Genomic DNA, 19,329 nt, shown 5'->3' with positions numbered 1-19,329 from the left:
CCTTGGTTCTGTCCAAAACTTGTAGTTTTTCTTCTAAGTAGTTGGTTTCCCCAGAGGCTTGAGTCCGAGGACCATACAAGGCCTTGGTTCTGTCCAAAACTTGTAGTTTTTCTTCTAAGCAGTTGGTTTCCCCAGAGGCTTGAGTCTGAGGACCATACAAGGCCTTGGTTTTGTCCAAAACTTGTAGTTTTTCTTCTAAGTAGTTGGTTTCCCCAGAGGCTTGAGTCCAAGGACCATACAAGGCCTTGGTTCTGTCCAAAACTTGTAGTTTTTCTTCTAAGTAGTTGGTTTTCCCAGAGGTTTGAGTCCGAGGACCATACAAGGCCTTGGTTTTGTCCAAAACTTGTAGGTTTTCTTCTAAGTAGTTGGTTTCCCTAGAGGCTTGAGTCCGAGGAGCATACAAGGCCTTGGTTCTGTCCAAAACTTGTAGTTTTTCTTCTAAGTAGTTGGTTTCCCCAGAGACTTGAGTCCGAGGACCATACAAGGCCTTGGTTCTGTCCAAAACTTGTAATTTTTCTTCTAAGTAGTTGGTTTCCCCAGAGGCTTGAGTCCGAGGACCATACAAGACCTTGGTTCTGTCCAAAACTTGTAGTTTTTCTTCTAAGTAGTTGGTTTCCCCAGAGGCTTGAGTCCGAGGACCATACAAGGCCTTGGTTCTGTCCAAAACTTGTAGTTTTTCTTCTAAGTAGTTGGTTTCCCAGAGGCTTGAGTCCGAGGACCATACAAGGTGGTTCTGTCCAAAACTTGTAGTTTTACTTTAAGTAGTTGGTTTCCTAGAGGCTTGAGTCCGAGGACCATACAAGGCCTTGGTTCTGTTCAAAACTTGTAGTTTTTCTTCTAAGTAGTTGGTTTCCCCAGAGACTTGAGTCCGAGGACCATACAAGACCTTAGTTCTGTCCAAAACTTGTAGTTTTTCTCCTAAGTAGTTGGTTTCCCCAGAGGCTTGAGTCCGAGGACCATACAAGGCCTTGGTTCTGTCCAAAACTTGTAGTTTTACTTTTAAGTAGTTGGTTTTCCTAGAGGCTTGAGTCCGAGGACCATACAAGGCCTTGGTTCTGTCCAAAACTTGTAGTTTTTCTTCTAAGTAGTTGGTTTCCCCAGAGACTTGAGTCCGAGGACCATACAAGACCTTAGTTCTGTCCAAAACTTGTAGTTTTTCTCCTAAGTAGTTGGTTTCCCCAGAGGCTTGAGTCCGAGGACCATACAAGGCCTTGGTTCTGTCCAAAACTTGTAGTTTTTCTTCTAAGTAGTTGGTTTCCCTAGAGGCTTGAGTCCGAGGACCATACAAGGCCTTGGTTCTGTCCAAAACTTGTAGTTTTTCTTCTAAGTAGTTGGTTTCCCTAGAGGCTTGAGTCCGAGGACCATACAAGGCCTTGGTTCTATCCAAAACTTGTAGTTTTTCTTCTAAGTAGTTGGTTTCCCCAGAGGCTTGAGTCCGAGGACCATACAAGGCCTTGGTTCTGTCCAAAACTTGTAATTTTTCTTCTAAGTAGTTGGTTTTCCCAGAGGTTTGAGTCCGAGGACCATACAAGGCCTTGGTTTTGTCCAAAACTTGTAATTTTTCTTCTAAGTAGTTGGTTTTCCCAGTGGCTTGAGTCCGAGGACCATACAAGGCCTTGGTTCTGTCCAAAACTTGTAGTTTTTCTTCTAAGTAGTTGGTTTCCCCAGAGGCTTGACTCCGAGGACCATACAAGGCCTTGGTTCTGTCCAAAACTTGTAGTTTTTCTTCTAAGTAGTTGGTTTCCCCAGAGGCTTGAGTCCGAGGTCCAACCATACAAGGACCTTGGTTCTGTCCAAAACTTGTAGTTTTTCTTCTAAGTAGTTGGTTTCCCCAGAGGCTTGAGTCCGAGGACCATACAAGGCCTTGGTTCTGTCCAAAACTTGTAGTTTTACTTTTAAGTAGTTGGTTTTCCTAGAGGCTTGAGTCCGAGGACCATACAAGGCCTTGGTTCTGTCCAAAACTTGTAGTTTTTCTTCTAAGTAGTTGGTTTCCCCAGAGACTTGAGTCCGAGGACCATACAAGACCTTAGTTCTGTCCAAAACTTGTAGTTTTTCTCCTAAGTAGTTGGTTTCCCCAGAGGCTTGAGTCCGAGGACCATACAAGGCCTTGGTTCTGTCCAAAACTTGTAGTTTTACTTTTAAGTAGTTGGTTTTCCTAGAGGCTTGAGTCCGAGGACCATACAAGGCCTTGGTTCTGTCCAAAACTTGTAGTTTTTCTTCTAAGTAGTTGGTTTCCCCAGAGACTTGAGTCCGAGGACCATACAAGACTTTAGTTCTGTCCAAAACTTGTAGTTTTTCTCCTAAGTAGTTGGTTTCCCCAGAGGCTTGAGTCCAAGGACCATACAAGGCCTTGGTTCTGTCCAAAACTTGTAGTTTTTCTTCTAAGTAGTTGGTTTCCCCAGAGGCTTGAGTCCGAGGACCATACAAGGCCTTGGTTCTGTCCAAAACTTGTAGTTTTTCTTCTAAGTAGTTGGTTTCCCTAGAGGCTTGAGTCCGAGGACCATACAAGGCCTTGGTTCTGTCCAAAACTTGTAGTTTTACTTTTAAGTAGTTGGTTTCCCCAGAGGCTTGAGTCCAAGGACCATACAAGGCCTTGGTTCTGTCCAAAACTTGTAGTTTTTCTTCTAAGTAGTTGGTTTTCCCAGAGGTTTGAGTCCAAGGACCATACAAGGCCTTGGTTTTGTCCAAAACTTGTAGTTTTTCTTCTAAGTAGTTGGTTTCCCTAGAGGCTTGAGTCCGAGGACCATACAAGGCCTTGGTTCTGTCCAAAACTTGTAATCGTTCATTTATTTATTTATTTTCCGGAGGTTAGCCCCTCGACCAAGGTGGGGGGAGCTAGCTTGATGTTTGAAGCCCCTAGAATTGCCCATGCCGTTGGCACTACGAGGCGTAGCCCCTAGTGGAAATCTATGTCGGAGCAACAACAGCACGTCGCTGGAAATGTAGGAACTTTCACAGACGTCGCTGGAAATGTAGAAACCCTCATAAGCATTTATTCGACAGAGGCTCAACTCCACCGCCACCCGTGCCAACGAGCAAGCCTTTCCCACAAACGGCGCCAATTGTGGGGACACGATTTGTAACGACCCAAGAATGACGTTGGGCTCGCATGCAAAGGGCCCCAACAATATGATTTGTAGAGAGTGGGCTTGAAAGGCATGACTTTGGGCATAGTTGGGCGGTTTTATCATGGCTTCTATGAAAGCTCTTATATGGGAGGGCTTGGTTTGACTAGCTAAGCCCTCCGTAATACGGGTTGTAGGACTTGAGTCCTCGGACGGCGTCCGAGGAGCCTTGCGTCCTCCCTTTTTTCCCTTTTTTTTCCGGGGGGTCATTTTCTTCTGGGGGGGGGGGGTTTCCCTTTTATACTCGTGTTCCCTTCCTCCTTTAGAGTCCACGTGTAAGGTTTACCTTTTGAGGTGCAGACCTGTCCTGTTAACCCATACCTAGAGTGGTTTGGGGTCGTTGGGAAAGTTAAAGGGCATGGTTTAGAGCATGGGCTTGTCAGATACAGGGTTTTGTATTATGATGTTGGCAGTTTTTTCTCTTGCCCCGCCCTTACACTCAGTTTGCCCCTTTCTTCAGGCATTTCGTGAGGTGCCGAGTATGAGGTCGTCCTCGGCAATGGCTCTCCTCGGCTTGGGCCCTGGGCCCTAATGTAGAGTGGGTCTGGGCCGCGAATTCTCTGACCCCACAACATATATTAAACATAACTCTAATATGAATGATCAAACTCATACTACATCTCATATTAAGAAATTAACATAAAGTACAAAGATAATTTTAATATATAAAAATAGATAAACACGGATAAACTCTAAACTCTAAACTCTAAACTCTAAACTCTAAAAATTTAGAACTTAAAGTAATTTTTTGTTAAAACTATTTACTTATTTTATAATTTATTATTACTATTTATTTAATAATTTAGTTTTAATTATTTTAAAAGAAATTATTTTACATATGAATCTTCATCAAGCCGTGAGGATTTCTGTATAATTTGAACTTCTTCTAAAAAAAATGTATAATTTGAATCTTATAATTGTGATTGCTTTTAATTTGAAGTCCAATTTTGTGCATCTAATTTTTAAATTTTTGTGTCAAGTAAATTATTAGGTACAAAAATGGAAAAGTTAAAATCCAATTAAATTCTAAATTGGATTTTAATTGGAGTTCAATTTTGCACCACGTATCCTATGTAATTTTTAAAATTTTTGTGGTAAGTGAATTATTAGGTGCAAAAACCGAAGAATCTAAATTCAATTAAATTCTAAATTATATATATATATATATATTTATTTATTTATTTATAATGAGAAACTATTACATATTTTAGAAATTTATGACTTAAAAAATGTGTAAGTTGTAACTCTAACTCCAGGTATAATTTGAATTCATACATTTGTAATTATGATTGTTTTTAAATGTACCAGTATATATGCATGAGATTATACACTAGTCTATATATATATATATATATGTGGGGATCGTTCGATTGATAGGCCCATAGGATTCAGAATTGGTTCAGGATTGTTGGGCCAGTGGCCCATTCGAGGCCGTATACCCGTCTGAGGACATCATGCTCCTCGGCAGTACGCGTTCGAGGACGATCAGGACGTGGTCTCGCTGCGATCAGATCTCAGAATTAGGTCATCTCAAAGGGTAGAGTAGCCGACTAAAGATGAAAGAGATAAGGCAAACAAATATTTGAAAACTACAGCTGCCTCCGCATTAATGACCTCTCAACCAACTCTCTGGCCGCATTAATGTGGAGGTGATACCTGAACAGTAGGGAAGCAGCCTTACAGTTGCCCATAGGAAGTTCCAGGAGGTGCCAGATGGGACAGAAAGAAATCCCCCGGACACAACCTACACGTGTTCGGCGAGGATGGAGCGCAAAGGGGAGTATATAAACTAAAAGAAGAACATGAAGAAAGGGATCGGAAAAAGAAGGAAAGGAAAGAACAGACATAAACTGGAGAGAAGAAAGTAAGAGGAGGGGGAGAGAGTTGCACTAGGGACAAAAGAAAAACATTCGAGATACCAACTTTAAAAACCTTGAACGGGTTTGAGAGTAAATCTGGGGAGGAGATACCACAGTTAACCTAGTTCTTACACCCACGCTCTACAAATCATATTGTTTTGGGCATTTTTACGTGCGAATCCAACACTGCTTCGGTTCGTTACGAATCGTGTCCTTACAATATATATAAAGCCAAACCTTAGAGAAAATTCAATTAAATTCTAAATTAGATTTCAATTGTGGGTTAACTTTGTGTCATGTGTTAACTTAAGTTTTTTAATTTTTGTGCCAAATGAATTAATGAGTGAAATCACCATACATTTCATCTTATCAACTATTAGAATAAAAATGATAATAAGTAATAATTAAACTTATGGAGGAATTTTGACATGCATCTAATTACATTTATTTTTTTATAATAATAAAATGTGTTTATTTTTAAATGCATCAATGCATATGCATGAGTTACAAGTTAGTACATATATACACATAGAAAGAAAAAATTAAATCTTAGATATCTCCATTAAAAATATAAAAAGTGACAACTTATTAAATGAAAATTAGATATGATATTAATAATTTCTTTCTTAGGAAAAAAAAAAAAAAACACTCTTATTATGTGATTATATGGGTTTGATTCTTAAGAAAAAAAAAAAAACCAATCTACTTGCATGGGTTTTCTTTTTTTTGGGGGGGGGGGGGGGGGGGAGAAGAGGGGATACCTTATATAACGACGTATGGAGAAACGTGTGAGATTTACATTTACTATTAAAATCTCATTTCAAAAGAAACAGAGTTATGCAACATATAAGATGGATTGAATTAGCAAATACAAGTGAGCTAGGGGTTGAGTGAGCAAATGTGGCAACAAATACCAGCCAACATTAGTTGAAACTTGAAAGAGTGATCTTCAAAGCAAATTTTATATGACAGTTATATGTGATGTTCATCTCGTATGATATCCTATGCATATTGTGCGGGGATAAAAATAAAATAAAAATTGATAGAACCACAATAAGGACTTATACTTAAAACTGTGTTTATTCGATTGGATTAATACTATTTTAATTTAAAATATACTCTTGATAAGAAAAGGGAACACCTTTGTTCATACTGGGTCAACTGATGGGGTTGATCAAAGAGAGTCTGAAGGTGTTAAGTTAGTAAATTAAATTTGTTTTAAAGCAAAATTCCAAAGTAACAATGAGCTATTTTTGTGTATCCCTTCACTATAGGAGGAGTGGTGATGAAGCATTTATAAGACAAGGGAAGAGTCAATTTGGTGGGAGGACTTGGATAGGGTCTAGTTTCTAGTAATACTGGACCCATCTGGATTATGACACAACCTTACCCTTGGTAGGAAATTTTCCCTAAAATTTTATGGTAGCTTATCCTCTCAGGTTGATTAAGGGGATGTACACCAACATCACTTAAGGCTTTGTCTCAAACTCCACTAAAAAATTCCAAGGTAACAATGAGCCATATTTTTGTGTATTCCTTCACTGTAGTAGGGGTGGTGATGAAGCATTTCTAGGACAAGGGAAAAGTAAGTTTGGTGGAAGGACTTGAATGGGTCTGAGGCTTAGTAGCATTGGACCCATCTAGATGATGACACGACCTTATCCTTGGCGGTAAATTAAAATTCTCTCTAAAACTTTATGGTAGACGGGTAACTTATCTGCTTTAGGTTAATCAAGGGAATATATACCAATGTCAGATGAGGCTTTATCTTAAACTCTGTTAAAAAATTATGATAACTTTTAGTGGAAGTTGGTATAATTGTAATAAGATATCAATTAATCATGAAAAAAACAAAGATTAGCCATTATTATAAAAAATATCCCTTCTCAAGAAAATAAAAATAAATAAAATATCCACAGACTGTCTCTCCTACACCCGACACCATAGGCCATAATTTGCAACCGTCCACTGTTTTGTTTTCTTGGTGGGTGTCTGTATTCACAATTTCTAGTACCTTAAACAGAAGTACACACCTTCAAGAAAAACCCAGAAGAAGTCAAAGGGTGTCAATGTCTTTTTGTTCTTTCTCAATTCCCTTGGCGGAATCTTCAGTTTCCACATCCTTCTCTCTCTGCTCCCGAACTCCTCTCAAAGTCCCTCCTTGTAACTTCCCGGTGAGTTTTCCAATCAGCTACACACAAACACATGTGGATATTATATGTATGTATGTATGTATGGTTTTACAAATATAGAGTAAAATGGGGTTTTTGGTTTCTGGGAAAACTGTGGGAAAGTGAAAGAAAGTTAAGATTTTGGATTTTGGGTCTTTTTTAGTAATTGAAAAATGGAAAAGAAAGTGAATTTATTACAAGTCTTGTTGAAGCTATTAGCTTAAGTGAGCTGAGGTGAGAGTTCAATTGTGAGAAACCCAATTGGAGAAAATAGAAGTTTTGTTACTTTGGATTTTGGCTCTTTTGGTGAGAGAAAAATTATAAAGAAAATGAGGTTGTAACATGTCTTGTTGGAGCTATTAGCTTTAGATGAGCTGAGGTGAGAGTTCAATTGTGAGAAAATAGAAGTTTTGTTACTTTGGATTTTGGCTCTTTTAATGAGAGAAAAACGTTAAAGAAAATGAGGTTGTTACATGCCTTGTTGAAGCTATTAGCTTAGATGAGCTGAGGTGAGAGTTCAATTGTGAGAAACCCAATTGGAGAAAATAGAATGAAATGGTCTAAGTTTTGTTATTTTAGATTTTGGCTCTTTTAGTGAGAAAAATGTTAAAGAAAATGAGGTTGTAACATGTCTTATTGAAGCTATTAGCTTAGATGGGCTGTGGTAAGAGTTCAATTGTGAGAAAACCCAAATGGAGGAAAAAGGATGAAATGGTCCAAGTTTTGTTATTTTGGATTCTGGGTCTTTTTGTAGGAGAAAAATGGAAAAAAGAAGGCGAGCTTATTACTTGTCTTGTTGAACCGATTAGCTTAGGTGAGCTGAGGTGAGAATTCAATTTTATAAGAAATCCAAAAGTCAACAAAAGAATGTAATGGTCCACTTTTTGTTATTAAATGATGTCTCTTCATAAGAGGAAAATGGAACAAAAAGTGATTGTTAGTTCTCTGGTTGAAGCTATTAGCTTAGTTGCGCTCAAATGAGCTAATGTGAGTGTTCAATCATGAGAAACCAAAGAAGAGAAAGAAGATTGAAATGGTCCAGATTTTGTTAATTTGGATGTTGGGTCTTTTAGTAAGAGAGATATGGAAAAGAAAGTGAACTTATTACTTGTCTCGTTGAAGGTATTAGCTTAGGTAAGCTGAAGCGAGAGTTCAATTATGAAAAAACGTAGAAGGATAAAATATAATGAAATGCTCAAAATTTTGTTTTCTTTCCTTATTTTAGCAACCAAACTATTTTTCCATTCATAGTCGAGGTTTATTGAATTTTAAAGCAGTAAAATTTAGTGCATTTTTTTTTTCTTTATATTTTTATATAAGTAAATAAGAATAAAGCTTGGTGCATATAAGTAAATAAGAGTAAAATTTAGTGCATATTTTTATATTTTTATATTTTTACATCCTTGTCTATCAGATTAAGCTTTTAGAGTAATTGGTAATTTAGTTAGCTATTCAATGGGAAATTAGAAGTTTTGATTTGAATTGAACCATAAGTATATTGTCTATGTTGAATCTCCTAGGGCCAAAATTCTGCTGTCCAATGTATTAAATTCAAAACCATTTCAGCCTAGTTAATTTTAAAAGCTATAAGAAGATTGGGAAAATACAATTGGAGAGGCAATCTTGGAACTTGTTAATGTTTTCCAATTCTGAGATGGAATTCAACTTTGCAAATAAAAGAAATCAGAAAGGGTTTTTTCAATTTTTTTTAACCGAGAGAGAGAGAGAGAGAGATCATTTTGTGAATCAATCAGCTCCACTCCTTTTTGTATATTTTGGTTCTGTTCCACCTTTTGATATTACAAATGGTTATAGGATTACTTCACAGAAATGTTTGATTGAACATAACTTATCGTTTATCTTGTCGACAGCATTGACAACCCATGTTAGGCATTTCCCCCCTCCCCCAACCCCACCCCCCCCCCCCACCTCCACCCCCAAAAAAAAAAAAAAAAAAATGTAAAGAAGAGTAAATTTTTTGTTTTGTTTGTGTTGAATGTAGGGTGCATTAAACAACATTCATTCCTTAACAGGTGGTCGCCTTGTGTGCTATGGTGGAGGTGCCAATTTCTGCCGAAGATTTTATGGCCTAAGACTATGGATAATTGAGAGCCTAAACCTTTGGCAGAGGAATAGAAAATGTGGACCAGCACATGAGTTTAAGAGTATAAGAAGTCAAGAGAAAGATCATTTAGCAAATCATTTGGAAACAACTTCATCATGTGAAGGACAAGTTATAAACTTGCACAATGGTTAGCCATAGCTTTATATTACTAAGTACGCTTGTTATCATTACTTTTTCTATGTCAGTAGAGATTAATGTCGTATGTGATTTATTTGTTATGTTCAAATTGAGAATTATCTCAGTCCAAAACCCTTTTTTTTGGGGCATCTCAATAAAAAACTTAACATAGGTGACACTGGCAGATTCTATTGAAACAACTTCAACTCAACCACCTGAAGAAAGTTCTGCCCAAAATTATGGACCAGATGTTTCCACGGAAGTTGTCACTTCTATTGAATCTAAAGCTTTCCAGCGAACACATTCCTCCAGTTCTTCCATTGAGGATAGTAAAGCACCATCACTCTGCATTGCTGTCATAGGAGCCACTGGTGAGCTTGCTAGGGGAAAGGTTTTTCCAGCATTATTTGCTCTGTATTACAGTGGCTTTCTTCCTGAGGTAGAACAAATTATACATCATTGTTCAGTTGGAGTTCTTTCTTTCTAAATTTAATCAATCATAATCTCAGTTCTGCTTTTCCATGGCTTCAGAATGTAGGTATTTTTGGTTACTCAAGAAAGGATTTGACCGATGAAGAGCTGAGATCCATTATAGCTTCTACTTTAACTTGCCGGGTTGATCATCAGTATGATTTTCATATCACCTAAGAAATTTCATGCTTCTACCATCCATTTTTGCTTTTTATTTTTTATGATTTCTTCATTTCTTGATGTGGTGCCTTTGGTGGGAGAGAAATAACTAGCATTTTGAGGACTCAGAAAAAACAGTTTCAGACCTTAAACTCCTTTTCTTTTAGACTCTTTTGGACAGGGTTGCAGTGTTAGGTTTTTTATTTTTTTATTTTTTTTTTATTTATTTTTTTGTTGTGGTTTAATGGACTTTTGCACACGTTATGCACTTGATTGTTTTTTGTCCCTGATGTATACTTCCTGTATACTCAGGTGACATGTCTTTTCTTAATTTTAATATATTTCTTAGGACAAAGTTTAGTTACAAAATTAGTTGTAGCCTAAAACTATAACCTTACTCAATATCTTTTTATTGGAGGTGAATTTTGACAAATCCACCATTGGATTACATTTTCTTCTTATATTCTCCATGCTTGCAAAATTTTTAGAAAATTAAAATTCAATAGCTATGTCATCAATAAATTGTTTAAATTGCAAGTTTTTGTAGTTTAAAATTATGTATAAAATATAAGTTTATAGATCATATAGTAAATTATATCCGATTGACACAAAATTTGACATTTGTATTAAGAGCGTAAAAAATATGAAATTCAACGGCTAGATTTTTAAAATATGTATTAATGTTTATTTAATTGATTAAGGTTGCTAAACTTTGTCCTATTTCTTATTACTTATCAAAAAAATATTCTTGATCTTATACTATTTTTAAAATTTTCATATGGAATGCAAACACAATTCTGTAAGCTGCTTGATAGCTTATTGCTTGTGAAACAGCTAACAACTTGGATTGAATCCCTTAAACATGACTCTGAGGTCTTTGCATGCAAATTCTATTAGGAAGGGAGGGTGGGAGAAGCCAATCTTATGGACTATGTGAACTAACAATGTACTAATTATTGACTGAGGTTTATGCTCATTTTCAAAATGGGATTTATATACTGGAACATTCAATTGATAAGCAAGAAGTACATGAACTGATTTTCATTTGTAATCAAGGGAATGCATTTCATAGTACCCATTGTTAGAAGGATTTCTGATTCTCAAATACAGTAAAGGCAATGCATTTATCCAAAACTTGATGTCACATTTTTGTCTTATATAGGTATCTATATAATTGCATTAAAAATATCATCTGTGAGTTATCCTGTGGTTGGTCAAGTTTCAACAATATTCAAAGTTTGCATTAATCATCAAGATTAAAAATAATTTGCAGATCAAACTGTGGGGATAAAATGGATGCTTTTCTCAGTAGAACATATTACCTTAATGGAGGTCACGACAATAAACATGGGATGTCAAAGCTCAACGCCAGGATGGAGCAGATTGAGGTAAAGTTGAAGAACACATGCACTTGCGCTAATGTATTAAGGAACACCTTTGTGCTTAATAACACATAAACTTGCGCTAATGTGTTAAGGAACACTTTTGTGCTTAATATTTCAATTTTCCAATATACATATTAGATAATTCTGTACTAACTTACTATCTCAGGGAAAATCTGAAGCTAACAGGATATTTTACCTTTCTGTGCCACAAGAAGCACTTCTAGATGTTGCATCCTGTCTTGCCAGTAATGCACAAACCCAAAAGGGGTGGAATCGTATAATCATTGAGAAACCTTTCGGCTTTGATGCATTGACTTCTCATCAGCTGACAAAGTCTCTTCTTTCTAAGTTTCAGGAGAAGCAACTATACAGGTGTCTATGCACAGCTTTTATTATTTTTTTAACATACACATATGTGCACAAAAACACATTTATTTAATTTATTCTGATCCATCACTTTACAAGTTGACACAATCTTATTTCAGGATTGATCATCTTCTAGGAAGAAACCTTATTGAAAACCTTACAGTTTTGAGGTTTGCTAATCTAGTTTTTCAGCCATTGTGGAGCCGTACTTATATACGCAATGTGCAGGTACCTTTTTATAATAACATCAACATGTTCCTAATGCAATATACTGAATATTCACTGAATTGTGAAATAACTTATTGCAGGTCATTTTATCAGAAGACTTGGCCGTGCCCACAGGAAGGTAATCATAAAGGCTGTCTCTAGGGTATAACCAATAAGATATCATTTTATATTCTTCTTGACCATTTATGCAGGTATTTTGATGGTTATGGCATCATCCGTGATATAGTACACAGTCATATACTCCAGACAATAGCTTTGCTTGCCATGGAACCTCCTATAAGTCTTGATGGTGAAGATATTCGGAATGAAAAGGTACGCATGCATGTTATAGAGCATTTCAATGCATCTAGTTATATTGGTGAAAAGCTTCTTTTCAGGTCAAGGTTCTGAGATCAATTCGCAAATTGGAACCAAGCGATATAATTCTTGGCCAGTATAAAGCAAGTACTGGAGACAAGGTTGATGTATATTTAAACAGTCTGACCCCTACATATTTTGCTTCTGCATTATTCATAGACAATGCTCGGTGGGATGGTGTGCCTTTTTTGATCAAAGCTGGCTTGGGACTCATCAAACACCGGTAAGATGTATTGTAGCAATTCTATTGTATGCCAACATCACCTATATTGGTCAAATTTTTAGAGTCTGCTGCCTGATTGCACCAATTTCTAGATTCTTCTTAATGACAGAAAGTTGTATTTGGGTAGAGTTGTTTTTTAGGAATTGACAGTGCCTTTGTTTTTACTCCCTTTAATGTACTAAGTCTAGTGATTGTTATTTTGTCCTCAAAGTTTGATGTAAAATGGAATCATCTGAAATTTAATTTCATTGGGAGTAGAAATTTGATAGAAAGTTGTAGAGAAATTATGTTTTGTTATATTATTCTGCTGACTCGGCAGATTTTGGAAATGTTAAATATTTAATGATATTTCAACTTAAGTTGGAACAGGATAAATTGACAAATTATTATTATTATTTTGTGATTCATTTTTTCTTTTTCTTTTATCTGGGTCATTTGTAAATACCAAGATGAAGCTTTTTGTGAACTCCCAAATTCTATGTTTAGAAACTGATCTAAGGCTATTTATATGAATGCATGTATGCCCGAATTTCCTTACAAGTATATCGATAATTACTGGTCTATGAAGAAGAAAATTATAATTACTCTCTATGAGCTACTAGTGTAGAATTGGTTTAAACTAGATTAGCTTAACAGTATATATTCTTACCAAGATTAGCTGTACATTGCAGAGTGGAGATTCGTATACAGTTTCATCGTGTTCCTGGAAACCTTTATCGTGAACGTGTTGGGCATAATATTGACCTTGCCACTAATGAGCTGATTCTGCGTGATGCGCCTGATGAAGCCATTCTAGTCAGAGTTAACAATAAGATTCCAGGATTGGGGTTACAGTTGGACTCTCCAGAACTGAATTTGCTCTATAAGGACAAGTAAGCACTTGACTTTTACTTAAATTTGTTGCAATACAACTGATTATATCACAACACTGTCAATCTGCTTATTGTTTAATAAATGTACTTGTGTTTCTGTAGGTATAAAGTGGAGGTTCCTGATTCATACGAGCATCTTCTTCTTGATGTCATTGATGGTGACAGTCATCTATTCATGAGAAGCGATGAGCTTGCAGCTGCGTGGAATATTCTAACTCCAGTTCTGCATGAAATTGACAGGAAAAACGTAGCACCAGAACTGTATGAATTGGGGGGTAGAGGTCCAACTGGAGCATACTATCTTTGGGCTAAACATGGGGTTCCATGGGGGGAAGATTAGCAAGGCTTTCTGTGGTAAGTTCTTGTTGCATTATACACAACCAACTACACATAATATGTGATACATATGTTAATCATTTCACTATCTGGACTGCAAAATTTGTTTTGTGTCAATGTGTTTGGTATTAGAGCGGCTGATATGAAGGGCATTGGGTTGAATTTGTCGGTTTGATTGTTATTACCTCAGTTCTGCATGGTTTTTTGATGCCTCATAGTCTTGGAAGTGTCTTCTGAGCTGAATTATTTCACAGTGAAATTTGACAAATCATTATCGATTCTCTGCAGTTAAATTTTCACACACAAAATCTTCTTCCATAGATATTTTACCAGGGCAATAATGTTTGTCAGTGGGCATTTGTTTTTAAAATTGCACCATGTGCTTTTATTTTCATGATTTGATAACTAATGAGTTTGTACAGCTTTACTTTTGAGCAAAATCCAACAAGTTCAGGAAAGTTGATTCATTCATGGCCCCATCATCCATGATGCATCCATACTTAATAATGGGATATATATTCTCAGATCTATCAAAGTGATGGGAAATGGGGTTCCTGAATATTTTAATCATTTTTAAAATGGGCCCTACCCTAGAATTGCGGGTTGGACATTTTTATTTTTATTTTTATTGGGAAAATCTGGATGATTGAGAAAAATGTTTTTGGCTGGATATGCTTTATTTTGAAAGATGGAAAATTAGACCTACAACTTGGCTAAACTGTTTTGGAATTGAAGTGAAAATCAGGTTTACCATTGACTTGGTTGACTCACCTTTGACTTACTAATTACTAGTGTGTTTGACACTAAAAACAAGTTTTTGGCTTCTTAAGCTTATTTAGTGGGGTTAAATACTAGAAAAACTTTTTGCCCTCTTTTTTTTCTAACAGTACTTTCAACAAATTACCAATCAGTAAAGTGCTTTCAAACGTACTCACCAATTTGCTCTTTACTAGTTGGTGGCTTCTAATCCTTTTTTATCATACTAATCTTCTTTCAAATCCGGTGATTCCTAATCAACAAACAGTGATGTAATGCATGTAAGATTTTAATATATATATATATATATATATAAGATTTTAATATATATATATATATATATATATATATTCATAATCATGGCCAATATGGGCCTTGTAAGGTGTAAGATTTTAAAAGGCTTATTTACCTTATCTTGTCTACTTGAGCCCAAGAGATAGTATTGGCTCATTATTATTATTATATTTTTTGAGAAGTTGGCTCATTATAAATTCTATATTCTTGGAATAGAATAAATTTGCATCAGTTCAAATCAACTAATCAAGAGGTCGGCCATTAGAAAGAACAAGGAGAAAAAGAAAAAAAAAAGTTGGGATCTTTGAATGAATCTATGCCCTACCAGTCAGTACTGAGTACAATTAGATAGTAGTTGGAACTTGGAATGGCACATTTCACATGCACATCACATTTCAAAAACAGTTTCTTTTCATACTTTTGTGGGAGTATAAGAAGAAAAGGAGTGGCTGAAGCCCTCCCAAAGAAAAAAAAGAAGAAAAAAACAAAGAAAAGAAAGAAAATCTCTGCACATCCCACTTCAATAATTTTGAATAAAAATGTTCCCCATCGTACTAAAGGATCACACTAGAGAAAATTCGGAAAAGATTTAAGTGGCAAAATTCTTTGACTATTAATAGTCACATGATCAATCTAGATGACTTAATGAATTGTGCAATAAGTAATGTATTATGATAGTTTGTCAAAAACAGCTTTGTAGAGTTTGTTTGGAATTTGCTTATTTTGTTGAAATTGAAATTTCTTTGCTAAAAGTACTGTAGATAAAGGTAAATATTAATTGAAAGAGTATAATGAGACTTATTAATAGTATCAAAAAGTGTAGTAGGACCTATGAATAGTAATAAAAATAAGTTAAATAATAAAATAAGTTGACAAAAAATAAATTAGCCAAATATACACGTAATAAGGAGCATTACCTAATTTTTCTCATCAGATATTAGAATTGACTTGGAACCAGTGTTCACGTTAGAATGTTGACACATGGCGATCTTAACAGATCTAGTGTTAATGTGTAATGGACTTATGGACCCAAACCAAATCGTCCAATGACATAATCTCATAAAAAAATATGACTTGTTAATAGCATATTGGCCCGACAAGTGGACCCATCATCATGACAATAATTATTTCACAAAAAATAAGTTAAATAATAAAATAAGTTAACAAAAAATAAGCTAGTTAAACATACACGTAATAAGTAAGCATTATCTAATTTTTCTTATAAGATATTAGAATCGGGCTTGGAACCAAAACTCACGTTAGAACGTTGACACATAGCGGCCTTAATAGATCTAGTGTTAATGTGTAATGGACCCAAACCAGGCCGTCCAAAGAAATATAGCCTCATAAAAAAAAATATGACTTGTCAATAGCATACTGGTCCGACAAGTGGACCCATCATCATGACAATAATTATTACACCAATGAATCAAGTCTTTACCAGCAGGTTCATCAAAAAAAGTCTTTAGCAAGATGGCCACTAGTAATACGTCAGGAATACGAGCGTCACATAAAGTAGGTACGAAGCATTATGTCATATTCATAAAAGAAAAAAAAAAAAAAAGCATTATGTCATGGGCATACGCAAGCAATTATTCATTTTTGGGTCAGCCAAAATAAGCTAATTTACTAATATGCCACATTTTGTTATTTATATTATTAGATATCTTCCAAGCAGGCTATAAAATAAGATCAAATGGACATTATTGTCAATTGCAAAATTTCTATTAATGACTTTTATTATACAATAATGTGGTGGTGAATGGTAATACTATATAGTAGGGTCAACCAAACACGGTTTTGATTCAGCAAAATAGAAAAAAACCAAACGCGGTTTAAGTTTTAATTCAGAAAAGGTCAGAGAACCCAATACAACCTTCATTATTTATTATGGTTCATTCATCCAGGCAACAAGGCAAGAGAGAACAAATACTATTCTATCGCATTTGCACCACTCTCTCTCTCTCTTTCTCTCTCTAATCAAGCACTAAGCAATAGGAAAAGACTGTAATCTGTAGTCTCTTTTCTTTTTATTTTTAAATTCTCAAAAAGGTCTATATCACTCTATCACTTTGATATTTTAGTTGATAAAAGAACCAAGCATTTAGAGAGCAAAAATATCTATTGCACTCCATTTCTTCTTCTTCTTTCTTCCTTTGCATCTCTCACTCTTTATTCAAGCTGTAAGCAACATGAAAAGATTGTAGTCTCTTTTCTTTCTCCTTCACCTTCTTCCTTTTTTTTTTTTTTGGTTCTCAAAAGGGTCTCTCTGTCTTTGATACATTAGTTCATCAAAGAACTAAGCAGTAGAGAGCAAAAAAAATCTATTATACACACCATTTCTTATTATTCTTTTGTTCTCAATAGGCTCTCTCTCTCTCTCTCTGATATTTTAGCTCATTAAAGTCTATGCATTAGAGAGCAAGAATATCTATTATATGCTCCATTTGTTGTTGTTATCAAACATATAGACACACTACAAAATATGGAAGGAGAAAGAAAGAAGAGGAAGATGGAGGAGGAAGGAGAAGAAGAAAATGAAGAGGAGAAGATGGAAAAGTTCTTTGCTTTGATTAGAAGCACACGTGAAGTACGAGATCTTTTGATGAGGACTGGTGCTAACTCAACTGAGAAAGAAGATAAGAAAGTTGAGAAAGATAAAGAAATCTTGGTCTGGAATCCTATGTTCCAACCAGAAGATTTCATAGAGGAGGATGAGGATAATGATAAGTCTAAGAATACTCCTGGTGCAAAAACCCAAGCAGGTCCTTCTAATAAAGAAGAAAAAGATGAGGAAGAGGATGAAGAAGGAAGAGGTGGTGGTGGTTTAGACCTAAATCTTTCTTTGTAGGAGAGTTATGGGCAAGTGCAGTGGATATCGTGCATGTTGAAGCGAAGTGGTCCTCCTATATATGATTTTATGCATATTTACTTAATGGGTTGACCATAGTTTTGTATTGCTTTGAGAATGCCCCACTATGCTATGTAAAAAAAATTGTAGTACACATCATTTTGCATGTGCAAATGTGAATTTGTCTCTAACATTTACCTCATGTTTGGCTCTCATCAGTCATCAGTCGTATATAATGTATAGATCATAATGCCATGTGTAGGAATCCATAACTTTCAAAGGAGAAAATTGGTCCCCCCCTAACACCGAAAATTAGAATTGAAAATGAGGAAAAGAACAAAAGTTGTTCTACTCAACTAAAGAAAAAGAGGGGAGAGTGAAAGAGAGAGGTTAACTTTTGTTCAAAATTCTGTCTTTGTACTTTGTCATGGTCTGGCTGCTAAGATGGCATAGTTGCACTCTTTTCACCAAATGGAAGATTTTGATTAGTAAGGGGGACATTGGGGCAAGAAAGTCTAACAGAGAGAGGTATAGTTAGTACCTTATAGCTTTAGCTGGCGCAAATTGGACTTGCCCCAAACTTGGTGCACTCAAACTCTAGCATGCTTTTATAAACAGGCCTAATTTGTTCAAGGGCTAATATCTATCAGGCCTTTGTTTGCTAATATCATGCAAATATTTGAGTTTGATTTCAGCAAATTTTCTTGTGTAAAGGAAAAATTGAGCAGTGCTTGTGTTAGCAGTTTTGTGTTGTATCAGCACCACATTTTGAAAGTTTTTAGCTTTCTATCAAGTCTTTGACATGAAACTTCGGGGATAAATATCTTCCCAAAGTATAGTCATTAGTGGCAGTCAATTGATCTGGTGTGAAGTGTCTATGTCTTTGGGTTTGCATCTTCGTGAGCTTGTCCAAACCTATTTGGAATCTGCTATTGGAGAGGAAAAAAGGAAGGCTGCTAGGATGGAAAAATTTGTATCTTTCAAAAGGAGAGACCAGTTACTTTAGTCAAAAATATTCTTTACAATCTAGAAATCTACTTTACGACTATTTTTCCAACGGTTGTAAATGTTCCCAAAGCTCAAAAGGATTAAGATTTTTTTTTTTTGGTGTGAGAGGAAATGAAGGAAAGTACCGTAAGTTGCAAGATAATTTGAACCTCCATTCAATATAGTGGATTGGGTTATGATGTTTGATAGTTGATACTTTTAAGAAAGTCTTGTTAGAAAAATGGGTATGGAAATATGGATGTTTGATAGTTGATACTTTTAAGAAAGTTTTGTTAGGAAAATGGTATGGAGAGGAATCTTCTATGGAGAAGGGTATTAGGGAGTAAATATGAAAAGGGATGAAGTGAGTGATGTTCAGTTATAGTGTGGGGAATCTATGAAGTGAGCCTTTGGAAGCATGTTAGGAGTGGTTGTAGAATTTATCTAAATACATCAGATTTAAAGTTGGAGATATAACTCCCAATTCATTTTTGGGATGATTTATGGTGTGGAGAGTTGCCTTTAAACACCCTTTTTCTTGATTTATTTTGCACCACAATTTGTAGGAGAACAAGTGCAGATTATATACAAAGTATTAATGGTGCTAATTATTGGTGTCTTATGCCATCAAGGATTTTTCACGATTG

The 19,329-nt window shown here is 35.6% G+C and overlaps 3 protein-coding genes across 3 annotated transcripts in view; all 3 read left to right on the top strand.

The window, feature by feature from the left end:
• Positions 1-6,936: 6,936 nt before the first annotated feature.
• On the top strand, positions 6,937-14,079 carry LOC115981790 (inactive glucose-6-phosphate 1-dehydrogenase 4, chloroplastic-like). Its single transcript, XM_031104141.1, has 12 exons — positions 6,937-7,158; positions 9,158-9,407; positions 9,583-9,836; positions 9,929-10,023; positions 11,301-11,415; positions 11,579-11,784; positions 11,898-12,006; positions 12,087-12,124; positions 12,198-12,318; positions 12,384-12,586; positions 13,258-13,458; positions 13,561-14,079. The coding sequence occupies exons 1-12, from the start codon at positions 7,054-7,056 to the stop codon at positions 13,796-13,798; spliced, it is 1,935 nt and encodes a 644-aa protein (XP_030960001.1). The 5' UTR covers positions 6,937-7,053; the 3' UTR covers positions 13,799-14,079.
• A 2,691-nt stretch (positions 14,080-16,770) lies between these two features.
• On the top strand, positions 16,771-17,888 carry LOC115982263 (cilia- and flagella-associated protein 251-like). The gene has a single exon (XM_031104810.1). The coding sequence runs from the start codon at positions 17,330-17,332 to the stop codon at positions 17,693-17,695; it is 366 nt and encodes a 121-aa protein (XP_030960670.1). The 5' UTR covers positions 16,771-17,329; the 3' UTR covers positions 17,696-17,888.
• Positions 17,889-18,572: 684 nt separating this feature from the next.
• LOC115980244 (TMV resistance protein N-like) overlaps positions 18,573-19,329 on the top strand; it is a 10,688-nt gene continuing 9,931 nt past the window's right edge. Inside the window, exon 1 of the mRNA XM_031102520.1 lies at positions 18,573-18,691. Within this exon, the coding sequence (XP_030958380.1) occupies positions 18,573-18,691 (119 nt within the window). The remainder of the gene's footprint in view (positions 18,692-19,329) is intronic.

The sequence above is a fragment of the Quercus lobata genome, chromosome 3 (genome assembly GCF_001633185.2).
Source record: "Quercus lobata isolate SW786 chromosome 3, ValleyOak3.0 Primary Assembly, whole genome shotgun sequence".
Taxonomy (NCBI): Eukaryota; Viridiplantae; Streptophyta; class Magnoliopsida; order Fagales; family Fagaceae; genus Quercus; species Quercus lobata.
This window is presented reverse-complemented; position numbering and strand designations above follow the sequence as displayed.